Source organism: Parus major, chromosome 12 (genome assembly GCF_001522545.3).
Source record: "Parus major isolate Abel chromosome 12, Parus_major1.1, whole genome shotgun sequence".
In the NCBI taxonomy this organism is placed as follows: Eukaryota; Metazoa; Chordata; class Aves; order Passeriformes; family Paridae; genus Parus; species Parus major.
Window position 1 is genome coordinate 4,878,739 of NC_031781.1, and position 15,122 is coordinate 4,893,860.

Here is a 15,122-nt window from a genome sequence, read left to right on the forward strand (position 1 = left end):
TGGACACAGCCCTGAGCCACTTGCCAAAGGACATTCCAAAATGCTCACAAATGGCCACCTGAGGGCCTCTCCATTCCAAAACTTGAGCATTCCTCCTCTACTCAGTCAAAAGCTTTTCTCTTGAATCTGGGGAACTGTGCAGAAGGCTCAAGCCCTTCACAGTGCAAACCTACTTCCAGAGCCCTGTTCAATGAAAAAAAAAAAAGAAAATATTGTCACAGAATCATTGAATTGTTTAGGTTGAAAAAGACCTTTAAGATCATCAAGTCCAAGCACTAACCCAGCACCACTAAGGCCGTCATTAAACCACGTCCCCAAGTTCCACACCTACACATTTACTAAGAGATTATTAGGACAGACTATAAAGGTGAGGAGGGGGATAAAAAGCAGGCTGTCTGCACAGCAAGGCTTTTACACTGGCCTGCATTTTGGATTGCTAAAGCCAGACCCCTTCATCAAAAAGTCACAGTTCAGGAGGCATCCTTGGCAATAGGAAAAATTGCATATTTTCTGAACCTCTTACAGTAATTTAGGGTTTGCAGAAACAGCAGCAGTTTGTAAAGAGTTGGTAATACTCTAAGATTCTTAGAAGGGGAAAGAATAATTCCAGTCTGTCCACAGGCCTCTCCTCTCCCTATTCCCATGTCCCAGTTCATACCTGCTTTGATCAGTCAGCTCTATACATTTTTACCCTACATAAAAACAAAAAGAAGGTGTCTCACTTACTGGAAACAGCCATGCTGTTTTTGTAATTAAAATCATACTCATCAAGGATTGGCATGGATCACAATCCCTTGTCTGCAAATGAACACTGAAGTGTCAGCAAAGAACAGCCTTCTAGAGCTGTTCCTGCCTCTGCTGTACTCAGGCCTCCTTGGCTTCTCTGCTCGCACTCTTGACTTCAAAACACATCACATGTTTGCAAAATGGCTCAATGCCTAATCATCAAGCTCTATGATTTTCTTCTTCCTATACAATAAATTTTTCCTTGATTGTGTTTCACCTTTCAAGTCCAACAAAAAGCTGTTCCAGATCTTGTCAAACTCACAACAGGAGCATTAGATTATTTTCCTGATTACTCAAATCACTCACTTCTCCAAGGAGTTCCATCTCCTCCGCCTTTTTTAATACGTCAAAGACACATGGAAGCAAAGACTAGGAAATATTGGGACAATTCTACTTTTCAAAAGCAAATGGCTGGAAAAAACCCAGTGGATTTATTTTGATTACTTTCATTTCTCCACATCTTCTGGCAGCTGCAACACCTCCAACACCATTTCTTCAGAGGTTTCTCCCAGCAGATTAGGAAACTACTTCTTTGGAGCTAAGTGCATTTGCTGGATGACAACACTTTCTGGAAAAGTTACTTCGCCTTGTATTTCAAGTCTAAATGCAGCTTTTACCCTCAGCAATAAAGTAAAAGACCAATCATGTTGTGAGGAAGAAGAAACTTCATCCTTTTCTGCATTCTTTGATGTTTTGTGCATCTCTAGAGCCATAGTGCAGGATTAGAGAGCTGCAGTCTAGCCTAATACAGCAATTCCCTCTCATCCTGTTTGGCTACAGTGGTGTAATCTAGCCAAATGTCACAAAATATTATAAACCTTTGGACCAGTTTCTGTTAAGATGAGATCTTTGAAGGCTGAGGGCCTGGTAAGTCACTTGATCTGTTCAGTTGGAGAAGACTGAGGGGAAACCTCATTGCAGTTACAACTTCCTTATGAAGGGAAGAAGAGGGGCAGGCACTGATCTCTGCTCTTTGGTGACAGTGACAGAACCTAAGGGAATGGCCTGAAGCTGTGTCAGGGCAGGCTCAGGTTGGATATTAGATAAAGGTTCCTCCCAGAGGCTGGTGGGGCACTGAAGGGACCAGGGAATGGTCACAGCCCTGAGGCTGACAGAGCTCCAGGAGCATTTGGACAGCTCTCTCAGGCACAGGGTGTGACACTTGGGGATGGTCCCATGCAGGGCCAGGAACTGGACTCAGTGATCTTTGAGGGTGCCTTCCAGCACAGCTTATTCTGTGTTTCTGTGCTAAGAGGACCTTCAGTGTGAGTCACTTCAAGCAAACAATTCACCCAAAATAACAAACTGCATCTCTCATCATTACCCATCCTCCAAGCCAATGAAGAGCATTTGCTGCTCTGTGACAGTTCTCTCAAATTTGCTGCAGTCCAGCTCCCAGTTTCCCAATAAGGAAGCTTTGCTTTAAGGTGGGGGTAGAGAAAACAGTCATTATTATTTCTCCCATTCCAAAAGGAAAGCTCACATTGAAGTGCTTGGCATGACAGGAAGAGAAGGACTCACTGCCATTCACAGATTAAGGAGGATTACAGTATTTCTCAAAAATTAACTAATATTCAGAAAAGCATCCCCATTTGTAACCTCACCTGTAGTCAGAGCTTCCTTCATCTTGATAGCACAGAAAGGCTGTAGTTGCTCTCCTTGATTCTGAACAGGTCCCAGCTCAAACGAGTTGAAAGATATCCGTAAAAAGGGGGCCATTGCTCAGGATAATACACAACCTGTGGAAAGAAAGAAATAAAAATCTCATCATAAAAAACCTGGTCTGAGATATGTAATAAAGTGACATATTTCTCAGCAGCCATCAGAGCTTCTATTGAAGCTACAATCGAATGGTTTCTATTCCTGTATTGCTTCCAGGTGGCAGTTCACAAATCCTAGGATGCATCCAGAGCTAGTGATCCAACCTGTGAGCCTCCAAACCTGCACACACCAGGTAAAGAGAAGAGGGACAGGTGGAAAAAGCTCCAGGGCTACTGTGTCACCTGTTTTAAAGTGTCAGAAATTACAAGAATTCAAAACACCTGTAATTTCTATGTCAGCAAACAGGTGTTTCATTACAGTCTTCCCCCATTCTTAAGAAATCTTGAATTCAGAGTAGATTTCAGTTTACAACTCACAGCACCTTTAGCAATAGAGTTTGTCCTGTATGTCACATTGTTTTCTGACACAAAAAGGATTTATCCAAAGGCTAAGAGAAAAGAGTCATCTGGGAGAAAAGCAATGCTAGTGCATTTGGAGAATGAGGGATGCAAGGAAGGAGGGATTAGGAGGAAAGAAATAACAAGGTAACAGGAAGAGATGGTGGAAAAAAAAATTAAGATTTGAAATGGGGCTGAACTGGCCTTCTGACTGTAGATTGCCAACCAGCTCTGTCAAGAAGCATTAGGAAGAACATTTCAAGCAATCGTGCACATGCTGGCATTTTTTTAATGCAAAGACATTGACCTGAGAAACAATTAACATTTCTCTTCTATTTCTGAAGGCCCCTGCAGTCATTTAGATAAGAGACTGAACTCAAGTCTCTGCAGCAAGACAGTATATAGCTCCTGACAGCATCATTTGCACATCTCACACTCTCCTCATGTGGGGACCATTTTCAATAAATGGAAACTTTATGACTTTTAGTGAGTTAGATTTTTTTTAACTGTTTCCCCACTTTATTTCTGTTGAGTAAAACAAGAGTTAGAAAGCAAGTTTAGGATTACTTGGCACAACTGCTTATTCCCCTGAAGAACAAAAAGTCTCGACTATAATTCTCATTCACACAGACTCACAATAAAGCAATAACCCTCCCAAACTAATCCACTGCTTATTGCAGCTTGGGGCACTATTTGATGAGAGTGGAGATTGAGGTGACCTCACAAAGAAAGAAAAATAGACAGCTTTTTTAAAAATTAACAAATACCATCTGACTGCTCACTTTCACAAATGCAACTCAAGCACAATACTCATCAAAAGTTTTAATGAGGAACATATTTTAGCTGCTCAAGAGACCCTGTGCTCACTCTGTTCAGAACTACACCCCAGTGCTCAGCTACAGGACTGGCCAACAGCAGATCACATATCATTACTACTCAACATGCATGTAAAAGAAACCAGATTTCAGGCTTGTTCAACGCTGGGAAACAGCTCTAAGACCCGCTGAGGCCATAGGTAGAAACAAACAGGGTAGGTCAACATGTAGATGTCACTGGAAGGTTTATTTAACAGAATCACAGGAGAATTCTGCTGTAAGGGACAGCTTGCCCAGCAAGAAGTCTCAATTTCCAGTAAGCCTGTGACTATATGAACAAAAAATTGGAAAGCATTGACAAAGCTAAACTAACAACTGCACTGATTTCACTCATCCCATGTGACTCAAGCCAGTGTTAGTCCCGAGACAGACTACAAGGACTTACATCTTAGTTTTTTATCTCCAAGTTATCAGATACTATAAAAACAGCTATGCATATACATTTTGAGAAACCCCACCATCTTTCTCATTTCCAATGGCCAAATACATTTGGATGCCATATTTTTACCTCTGCTTCATAGTTTTGAATATGGGTATTTGTTGTAGTTTCATTGGACTCAGCTTCAGTTCACCTCCAATGCTAACTTCTCACTCAGAAATGCTACACACAAGCAATTCAGCAGTTAGGAGAAAATACCAATATCCCAGAGTTTTTGATGATGTTCAAAGTCCAAGGTCACAGTGGAAACCAGAAGATAACTGTTTGCTTTTACATTTAACAACAGCTTATATAGAGCCCAAACAAACTCAGCAGCTGCCTGGTCTTGCCAAGTTTCTCCACTCCTACACATTATGCTTTTTTCACAGAAGCAGACATCTTAAATGCCTGCATGCAAACTATTCACTATATATTGTAGACTATATTGTGACAGAGGGAGCTTAAGTGAGAAAGAAGAGTTTGGATGTGCTCCTCAAATACACTTTCTGATCCTTTCCTATGCTAAGATGTACTGTGAGATAGTTGACAAGCATCAGTTGCACCGCTCTAAACAAAAACATACCACACTAAAACTGGTTTTGGCAATGCAACTCAGTGAAATAGATTAATTTTAAATCAACAAAGGTTCTCAAAATCCCTGCTGAGTACACTCATGTGAGAACACACTCATGTGAGAGCACATTTGAGAAGAAAAGAACTGAAAGCAGCACACAGGCTTTTCTTGTTGCATTTTAGACAAGAGTCTACTTCCAGTCTCCATGACTGTGACCGAAGTGACAGCACAAGTGCTGACTCTTGTTTTAAGGGCTGTATCTGTCAAAAACTGAAACTGCTGCAAGACACCAGCTTTGAATTGAGGGAGATTGTAAAATCTACTCATATAATCTGCATTGCAGCTATGAAGCATTAAAGCCAAACTGTTTTCCCTAAAGGCCAAGATTTTATCCAAACCAAATGGTGGAAAAACTGAGATGTCAGCTCCAAGAATACTCCAAGTCTAAATGACAGGCTCAATATCTCAGTTTCAAAGTCAAAGTATAATCTGAAAAAAAACAAACCCAAAAACAACACTAAGGGAAAAACATTCCAGTAACATTACCCTGTATGAAGTACCTGGTGGTGGCCACAGTGGTTTAGAGCACACCATCAGATGCTGTCTTGCACAACATTCATTTTGTCAAGGATCTCACATCTTCTCTAATCCAAACTAAACCCATGTTCTATGCTATCTGGGACAGATTCTGCAAAATCCACAGTACTTTCCATTGAGCTTTAAAACTGAGATGTTTTGATTATTTAGTGTGGAAAGAAACTCAGCAGTGTTATTATCAACTACAGAGAGAGAAGGGAAAAACTGGAAACATCTTCACATCATCAATGTCAACACCTGCCAGATGAATAAATGTTCAATTTTCACATTGATGTGTTTGTAACATGTAATTTTAAAGAAAGCAAATATGAAATATTTAATATATTAAATCCTAAATATTCCAAGGAAAATTTTATCAAGATTTGATGGCACAAAATTCAGATTAGATTAAAAACCTTCTCCACAGTGACCAAAGGGACAAAGGGTAAATTCTCCAGCTTCTCTCCCTCCAACAGTGCCTGCTCTCAGGGACTGGCAGCAAAGGCAACACTTACCAGGGTTCCTTTGTTGCTGTAATTCTGCCTCATTATAAACAGCGAGGACAAACCAGCCCTAGCACAGCCCAGAAACAAAGACATGGTTGTAACTTTTACACAAAGCAGGAAGGCACATCAAAGCAGTGGATGATGTGGAGGAAAAGCAGTGGATGATCTGGAGGAAACACTGACACTGGCTGACAACAGAGCACTGAAGAGGCTAAAAACCAATAGGCCCAAACAGAGCCAGGCTGTTCCATCACTGATAAGGACCACATATCCATGAGAAATACAACTGAGAAACCCTGCTGGCTTGTGCCTCTGATTCTCCTGTATTAGTCTGAAACATTTTGCAGATGGGTGTAAAGCTGCAACACATCATGGCTGCTCCATGCCATCTCACAGAACTGCTCTGGTACCACAAAATGCCTGATTCCTGCTCAACTCCTTGCTGAGGCTGCTTCCAGGGCCACACAACTGCTCTGGGAATCACCAACAGCACCACACACAGATGAACAAGGCATTCTTCCCTGAGAAGATGAAGCAGTAACCTTTTCTTCTTTAAGATGCAAAAATGTAGATTATTTCTAAACTTTTTTATACAAGGGTTTCCTGTACTCTATTCTGGACACGTACAAGTAAGACAGCAACAAATTCCTGTCCAACTTACTGCCCCCACAGCACTTCCAAACACACAAAAAAGGGTCTCTGTGGTCTTTGTGTAGAGCCTGCAGAGGTGATTATGTTGCTTGCTTGGCAATCACACAAGAAAGCCTGCAAATAAAGCTGTTGGAAGAGTGATTAGCATCCTTCACCAGCGCAGACTATGAGTTTTCATTGCTCCCATGTGTGACAACCTGCACTCCCTGCACTTGTATCCTTTCAGCTGATGATCCAAGAGAGAAAAACAGTATCAGTGCTGTAGGTCAATTCACTGAACCAAAGGAACATGGTGTTAACCACTATCTACACTGTACACCTAGGATTAGTCTACAGAGACTTTTTGCAGGTTCTGTTGCAAGCCCCGGCCTTTATTTGATGCTCTGAAGGTAAAAGTCAATCTAAAAATGAAGTCAATTCACAAGAGGCTTATTATATTTGCTGTTATGAACCTTGTCAAAAAGATACATAGCAGCAGCCTTTATAAGCTGGGCTTCCCTAGGCACTACTGCTACCCAAATAAACCCTAAAAAACATATTCAACCTCAAATCACTTTACATTGTAATGATGAACACTCACAGCCACCTGAGATAGCGAAAAAACCCCATCATCCTTATGTGCTGCTCTGAAAGCTTAAAACCCACAGAGGGATTAAAAAGTGCTCTCCACGACACAGGGCTAAACTGATATGTTGCATGTAGGGCCCTGCAAAAAAAACAAAAGGTGAATTCTCCATAAATACTGCCACTGCATCAGCATCACTCGTGCTTTTATTGAGGTTTAGCCATTAAGGTACAGCTATCTCCTATGAATGGTTTAATTCAGAAATTAGAATTGTGGGACTATACTCATGAAAGCAAAATATATGCATCCAATGATATTTTAAAAGTGCAGTTATCTTCAGAAAGACAAGGATAAAAAGAGTACTTTTAAAACAGCCCAATCAAGTAGAATTTCTGCAGTGAGTTCTAAAACAGTATATCTTTATAAAATGCTTTTAAACAATTACAATTGTTTAAAATGCTTTTAAACAATTACAATTGTTGCTTTTCATAAAGCAACAATTTTGTTGCTTTATGAAAAGCAACAAAAGACAACAAAAATTAACTCACAATTCAATTTACTTCCTGTTAAATTTACTGCAATTTTTTTTTTCTGGTTCATAATATCAAAATGACAGTTCATACATTGAATTTCAGTATAAATGATGCAAGTTTTGGTGTTTATTTTTTTTTTTTTTTAATAGTACAACTAGAGTGGCTCAAGGTCCAAAGCCTATCTTGGAAGAAGTGTAGCTACCATTTCCTGCCCTTCCTCCCCCAAGTATATTTTCTTTCATATACTTCTGCTTTTGCTGGGTTAGACCAAGTCCAGAAACAGAAACGTAAGAAAATCTGTCACTGTGTTGCAACAGTCTGGAGAGGAATACATCCAGATAAGCCATGCAGCAAGCAATGTTCCTTGGTTTCATCCCACTTGGCCAGAAGCACAGATATTTCCAAATTTCCACACTTTTTTGCATGCTCAGCAGTCCCCAAACTGCCCAAATTTGTGGCTGTTGTCTAAATTGCTGGTATTTCCCCAACACCATTCAAGGCAAAAATAATTACTGATATCTTCCCTTATCATTACAATGAGAAACTTTTCAAAATACGAGCACCAGAAATATTTTTCTAAACAGGGAAACTTTTTCCATCTTGGCAGCACAAACTCCTGGAAGCTCAAGGGGATACAGATTGAGGGGGGATGCAGATTGGAGGCAAGGACCATGTAAAACAGACCAGATTTGGGGAGCCTTTAGGAAGACAACAGAGCCAAATTTACTTGAGCATAGGATGACACGATTAGCTCAGCAACAAGAGCTGACTGTTCTTAAAGTGGTTTCAAGTGCATTGAGGATGAAAAAACTCTGGATTTTACACTCAAAGATCAGGAAGTTGAGGAAATAGTGGACTCTGAAAGAGACAGCAGGCCAGGCTGTCACGCAGCATATGCTGCAAGATAAAAACAGCACTTTACACCAAACATCCTTTTTTTGGAAATGGAGAACACTTGAAGCAACAAAGTTGGCTTTTCCAATATTCCACAACCACTACTTGGTGGGGAGAAGGGGGAAGTACTGACAGCTGTTTTTTTCTTTAGAAGTGCATAAGAAACAGCCATTTAATTTTATTTTTTTTTTAGAGTCCCGAGTTCTCCTTCTCCTGTGAACACACAGGACTAAACATGAAAACACTACAGGCCAGTTTGTCACCATCACCAAAATCAAGCTTGAAACAAAAGTACAAATGAATCCCCGTCATTAATTTCAAACCCAAACATCAGACATTAGAAACACATGAGAAGTTAAAAGCTGCTCCAAGCCCAAAGACTTTGTTAATTATTTCTGATAGCACAAGCTGGTATCATTTGTTAAGTACAGCTGAAACAACATTTTGGAAGGATTAATACAATGGGGCTTGCTGGAGAGACCCTTACAAGGCTCCAGGTGAATGAACAATTCATTAATATCAAATCACACCATGAAATGGGAGCATGCTCAAAAATGTTTTTATAGGGGGCAAACCTTGGCTTTCCTCTATGCAATGCATAATTTAGGTCTAATTAGGAAGCTTCTTTTTTTCTTTGACGTGAGGAATAAGTAGAGGCTGAGGTTTTTTCCCTGCAATTAAGTAACACAATCCATTCCACATGAGAGGAAAAAAACCTGTACTGTGAAAGGGATGAAGTTACACTTCTCTATAATAACACAGCCTGTAGCCAAGCTCTACACCAGGTCTGGCTCTGTGTCATTAAAGAGAGCACTGGAGAAGCTGTGCTGAGTCTGAGCCCCTGATCAGCTCCCAGCTCCCCAGGTGGCAGAAATTGGGGCAGTTTTTAGTCAGCATGCTAACTGAATTGCAAAACTGCACTTGAATTTTATCATGTGAATACAAATTCTCCAAAGGAAGCATGCCATTCTGCAAAAAGCTTCATAGACTTTTTTATAACAACCAGAACATGAGGACAGTTGAGCTACTCACAGCTTTCAGAAGGACTAAACCAAAGGAAAAGTGCCAAAGAAAATCCAGTGTACAGTAACTGTTTCAGTACCACGATAATCAAGTAGACAGGATTCACATTCAGGCATATTCCAGTAGCATATTTCTCCTCTAAAAGAGGAAGTATACACCAAGCCATCCTCCAGTTAATTCTGGATGAATACTTTTATCAAGGATCCATTATAACATCTAAGATTTTCTGGCCTTCCAGTGCCTAAAGGGGCTCCAAGAGAGTTGAAGAGAGACTTTGGGCAAGGGCCTGGAAGAACAGGACAAGGGGGAATGGCTGCCCACTGCCAGAGGGAAGGGTTAGATGGGATATTAGGAAGGAAATCTTGGCTGTGAGGGTGGGGAAGCCCTGGCACAGGGTGCCCAGAGAAGCTGAGGCTGCCCCATCCCTGGAAGTGCCCAAAGCCAGGTTGAATGGGGCTTGGAGCAACCTGGGACAGTGCAAGGGGTCCCTGCCCATGGCAGGGGGTGGAACTGAGTGAGCTTTAAGGTCCCTTCCAGTCCAAACCCTTCCAGAATTCTGTGATTTTCTGCTCAATTATAAGCTTCCTGGAAACTGAGATGTATTTGCCAGAAAGAATAATAGATAATGCCAACAACGTATTTTCAAACCGAACAGAAAACACTGCCTCTCTCTTCAAAACACTGAAGAGGTTTTATGTTTGGGGTAGTTTTTTTACATTGAATTCCCTTCACACTAAAAAAGCCAAATACCATAAAGATAGTAAAGTCAATCACAGTTTAAGATAAAAATGATTTTTTAATTTTGCTTATTTTAAAATGTACTGAGTCTACGTGAACCATGAAGAGGGAAAAAATGGAAATAAAGAAACTGGACATTCAACAGATTTAGAAAAAAAATCCTTCTGAAACCTTGCAGCAAGAAAACAATTTCAGTTTGCTCTTTTGAAAACATCAGCAGATCATGCAGTCTAAGTGCCTCTCAAAGAGCACAAGCCTCCAAGTCAGAAATTTATCCTGCTGCCAGCACTTATGACCTAACCCTCCAAGTATCTGGAAAACCAGAATATTCATTAGCTGAGAGAACTGTATCATCATTCATACACGCTGGAAAGCTGCTGCTCAGATAACCTCATCAGAGGGAGCACAATTCAGCCCATGGATATGATCAAGGCTTTTAAACTAAAAGGGTGCAGGAGTTATGAACCAAAAGTTTAGCTCATTAACTGTGTATGGAGTTGTAGCAATAGATCCAAGTCCACTCTCCTGACTGCACCTGACATTACTGGGGTTGTTTGGTTTGGTTTTTTTGAGATGACCTTGAGGTCCCTTCCAACCCAAACTATTCTGAATCTGCCTTTCTGAGCATGATGCTCCTCTTGCTATTTCCTGGTACTCAGAGGCTGCTCAGGGCATGTAGGAATCATCCTTTTATCCTGGTTGTTTCATTACTGGGAATGTGAAAGCCAAAAACCACAGGAGAAATGTAAATAACCAATCTTAGTCAACTTAATCAAGATCTTTTTCTATGGTTTATAAACTGAAAATAAACAGTGAAGCCTTACATGCATCACTACCTGTGATTGTGATTTCTCTTTTGCAATGAGGAGAGAAAATAAGCACAACTCTGTTCCACTGAAGATGTATGGGGTGATGCTAAACAGTGAATGGCCACAGGGGTTGATAAGGAGAAATCGGAAGCAAACATAACCCAAACGTATTTTTAATTAATACAGCATTGCTCCTGCTGTAATTTCAAGGTTCAGCCTTCAACTTGCAAAAAGAGATAAGAAAATGGAACCACAAACGATTTTTAACTATTCCCTCCCCTCTGAATCACCTTCTGGAAGAAATGAGTGTATAAAGTTTTACAGCAGACCTGGCAGTTCCAAAAATATAGAGAACAGTCACAGCTCATTAACAGCAAGTTGAATTTAAGTATAGAGAGATCTTAAAAAAATTTGGATTACTTAAAGGTAGCACAGAGTTTGCATAACAAGTTGTAAACTCAGAGTGAGATGTGCAGTTTAATACTATTTTAAATTTCTTCCTTTTTTTAAATCCTCCTGATAAGTAGTTAACAGCAAACATTTTTTTTTTTTTTGCCTTTTTCTGAATTTTGTGGTTTAGACATATAAACTCCACACTCTGATGGAACTAAACACTTAGGATTCATGTCTGCTAATACTGAATGCTTTTCCAGTAAATGAATAAAAATATATCATTTTTCTACCTTTAAGGGGCAAGAAAACAAAACCTTTAAGAATTGAAATGTCTGGCACTCAAGACAGTAAATAAGAAAAAGTTAAAAGAAAATCCCTGGAGCTTCTGATAGGCCAGAACCTTGTTTGTAAAGCCAGTCATGTCAGGACATGCTCAACTCTTTTAGGTTTTGAGAGCATAAATAGTTATGTGGACTCAGTGCTGTCAGGAACACCCTCTGGGCACCTTCCAGAAATGTTATTCCTACTGCCTGAAGGACTCACATTTCTGAATGGTGAAAATCAAATTATTAAATGTGTATTGTTCACCATGGCTTTTTCCAGCTTCCACTCCAGTGCTCATCCTACTAAAACTGGAGAATCACTTAAAACACACACATTTTGCTTTTCATATGCAAAGCACTACACCAACCAAGAAGAAACACCAACCAAATACCCAGAACTTCACAACACTGCAAGTCAGCACCTGTTTTGTTACTTTGTTGGGTCATTGCACTGGTGAATGCGTTGGTAAATAAGACGCAGACTTCACTTCTCACCTAAAAAAATACTTCCAGGAAGATACATGCAACTGACTTGCCAGGGTATCTACAGATTATCCAAAAAGTAACTGATGACAAAGTCTTTGATTACAGTTGTACTCTTGTGTCTCAGTTAATCCACAGAAGCAACAGTGTTCAATGATTTTCCTACAGAGGAGCTTTCCTGGCTCATTGTGGCCTCACTTTCTCCATCACTAAATGGATAAATGAGTTAAAGTCTTGGTCACTTTCCCTGCACCTTCCAATTGTTTCTGACTTTTGCTGCCCATGTTTCTTCTGCCACAGAAGTGCTTCTTTATAATAACTGTCATAGCAACTTGTTTTGATTGAAATGACACATCCTAATGGTCTGCTTTCCAGCCACGCTGGGATACTGGAGGTGACAGCAGGCTGGGGTTTTTCTGTGAGACCACTCAGTTAAAAGAGATGAGGCATGGCTGCTAGTGGCACACAAAAAGTCAGGAGGAAAAGCAAACAGCTGTAAAGCCCCACAGCTCCTGAGGCAGCAGCACACACTGTGGGCACAATGCTCTTCCCAACACTCCTGGTGTTTTAAAGGGGACAGGGAGGTCACAGAGTGAAGCCCACAGGAACCAGAATGCTCCATGAACCGTGTTCCTGCATGGAAAGATTGCTCGTCCCCAGGCAGCAGAGTGGGAAATTCTCTTTCCACATGGTGTCATTCGTTTGAGTAGATCTACCCTTAATGGTCTGCCCAGCCCTGCCTCCAAATCTTTCCTCTGTGCATTAGTGCTATCCACGCTGCCTTGATTCTTTCCCTTCTCCAGTGCCAAGAGGCTCTTCAATGCTGTCTACTATGCAGCTTGCTTAATCACAGATTGCTTAATTATAATTGCCCTGGCATTTTGTGTATCTGAAATACCTTTCACTTCCACAAAGCAGCAGAGGAGTTAGTAGTCAGTGCTGAACAGGAGGCTCCTGGTGTTTACAGCAAACCCAGCACAAATTAGCTCAAAAAGATTCCTTTCTGCCTCGTGGTTTACAGCACTCAGCACTCCCCAGGCCACAGGATGCTGGCTTTCCCCCAGATCTGGATATTTGTTTCTAATACAGCACTAAATACATAAATCCTGGTCAAAATGATGGGTTTTTTTCCATATTAGCAATTACAGCTGAACCCACAGACATATTTTGTGACCAGGACTGAGAAGCAATTCACACAATTAAGAAGAGGTAAATAGATGCCCATAACCCACTTCTTACAAGAAGTTAGTCCACTTCTTTGACTTTGAGAGTCCCCAGTACTGAGTAAACCAAAGTTAAATCAACTTCAGCCCAATGAATTACAGCTTTGTGGGAGAGAGCTGCAGACAGTTACATTTCCAGTCTTTAATAGACAACCCCATTCTGCCCCTGTGGGACCATCAAAAAATTAAATTATTTGCTCAGACTTGAAAAACAGCTATATTGGAAAAGATATTTTGCTTGTATTTTGAAAATGCTTAATTCAAAAGTGGTCTGGTAAATATAATTTTTATGCTCCTATGATGTATCTCCTTGTCCCAGATGCAGTTTTCCAAGCAGAGCATTAACATTTTCTTAACTGCTCTAAAAATAAATCCACCTCTCAAAATGAAGTTATAAAACCTATTTCTGACAGACAATCACCACTAAAAATTCATCTGAGGAGATATCAAAGGGAAAAAAACCCTCACGATTCTCTTGCAGCTGTCAGCACTCCACCCTCATCTAAGACATGCACTGAGAAACTGCATCAGGTGGGATGTGCACGTCTGTATCACACAAAGATCGGATATCCTGAGGAGGGAGAATAATTTTCATAATTAGCTCCTCTCATTAACATCTTGTTCCACTGAAGCTGTAGGGCTTTTTTAAATTTTAAAAAGTTATGAGGAAAATATTGCATAAAGCCCATCTTGATTTCCAACATATGTCAATTAAATATAGTAAAGTTTGACACAATCTTGACTACCAAACTTATAAAACTACTTAGAGCAGCTCCTTTGCCAAATGGCAAAATTGAACTTCCATATCTTGGGTAAGTGAAACTGAGGAAAGTTTCCAGTATGACTGGAAATAGTGAATGTCATGCAGTGTTTCCTCAGTGGTAGAACTATTTCTCTTATTTTGTTAGGATTACAGATTATAGTTGAGTATAAAAAATATAGTATTTTAAGCAACAACATACACATCTCAACTAAATCATACAAAACTATTCAAGCTGCTTGCATTTTCTTTTCCAGAGAAAGAGTTGAAAAGAAAAATGGAGAACAAACTCTGTGTTGCTGACTTCAGACATTACTCACAAAAACTACACAGAGACCTCCAGAACAAGGCCTGAATCTGCCCTACTGTTACTTATAGAATAAAAGGGCACCTAGAAAATAAAATAAGGGCTTCTCAAAGAAGAAATAGAAAAAAACGGGTGAAGATAGATTTTTTCCTGTTATTGCAAGTAACATTTTTCTAGCAATAGCATTCATTTATAGTGGATGATGGACAGGCAGAAGACACCCATCTGGCATAAGAAAATTAAATTGAAATTTTAATTCACAAATTGAAAATAGTTCCTTTTAAAAAAATGGTGCTAATCATGTTATCAACCCACCTTAATGCATGGAATTGATATCACAGCAAACTGGATTTGTACACTGACCTCTTTCAAAATGCTTAATGTTAGCTACAAGACTCAGTGCAGTGTAGCTAAACATCAGAATACTTTTAAATTGGGGCATTAGGAGTTACAAGAGTTTAAATCTCAAGTTATTCTGGACTCTGATAAAATCTCCTCATGTTGCTACCTCTGAAAGATTCAGATA

General features: G+C 40.1%; 1 protein-coding gene across 2 annotated transcripts in view; it reads right to left on the reverse strand.

Annotated features, from left to right (window-relative positions):
* The window catches only part of PRKCD (protein kinase C delta), a 62,014-nt gene that overhangs the window by 25,560 nt on the left and 21,332 nt on the right, over window positions 1-15,122 (reverse strand). For both annotated transcript variants that reach the window (XM_015640849.3, XM_015640846.3), the window contains exon 2: window positions 2,391-2,525. In XM_015640849.3, the coding sequence (XP_015496335.1) occupies window positions 2,391-2,505 (115 nt within the window). In that variant the 5' untranslated portion in view covers window positions 2,506-2,525. The remainder of the gene's footprint in view (window positions 1-2,390; window positions 2,526-15,122) is intronic.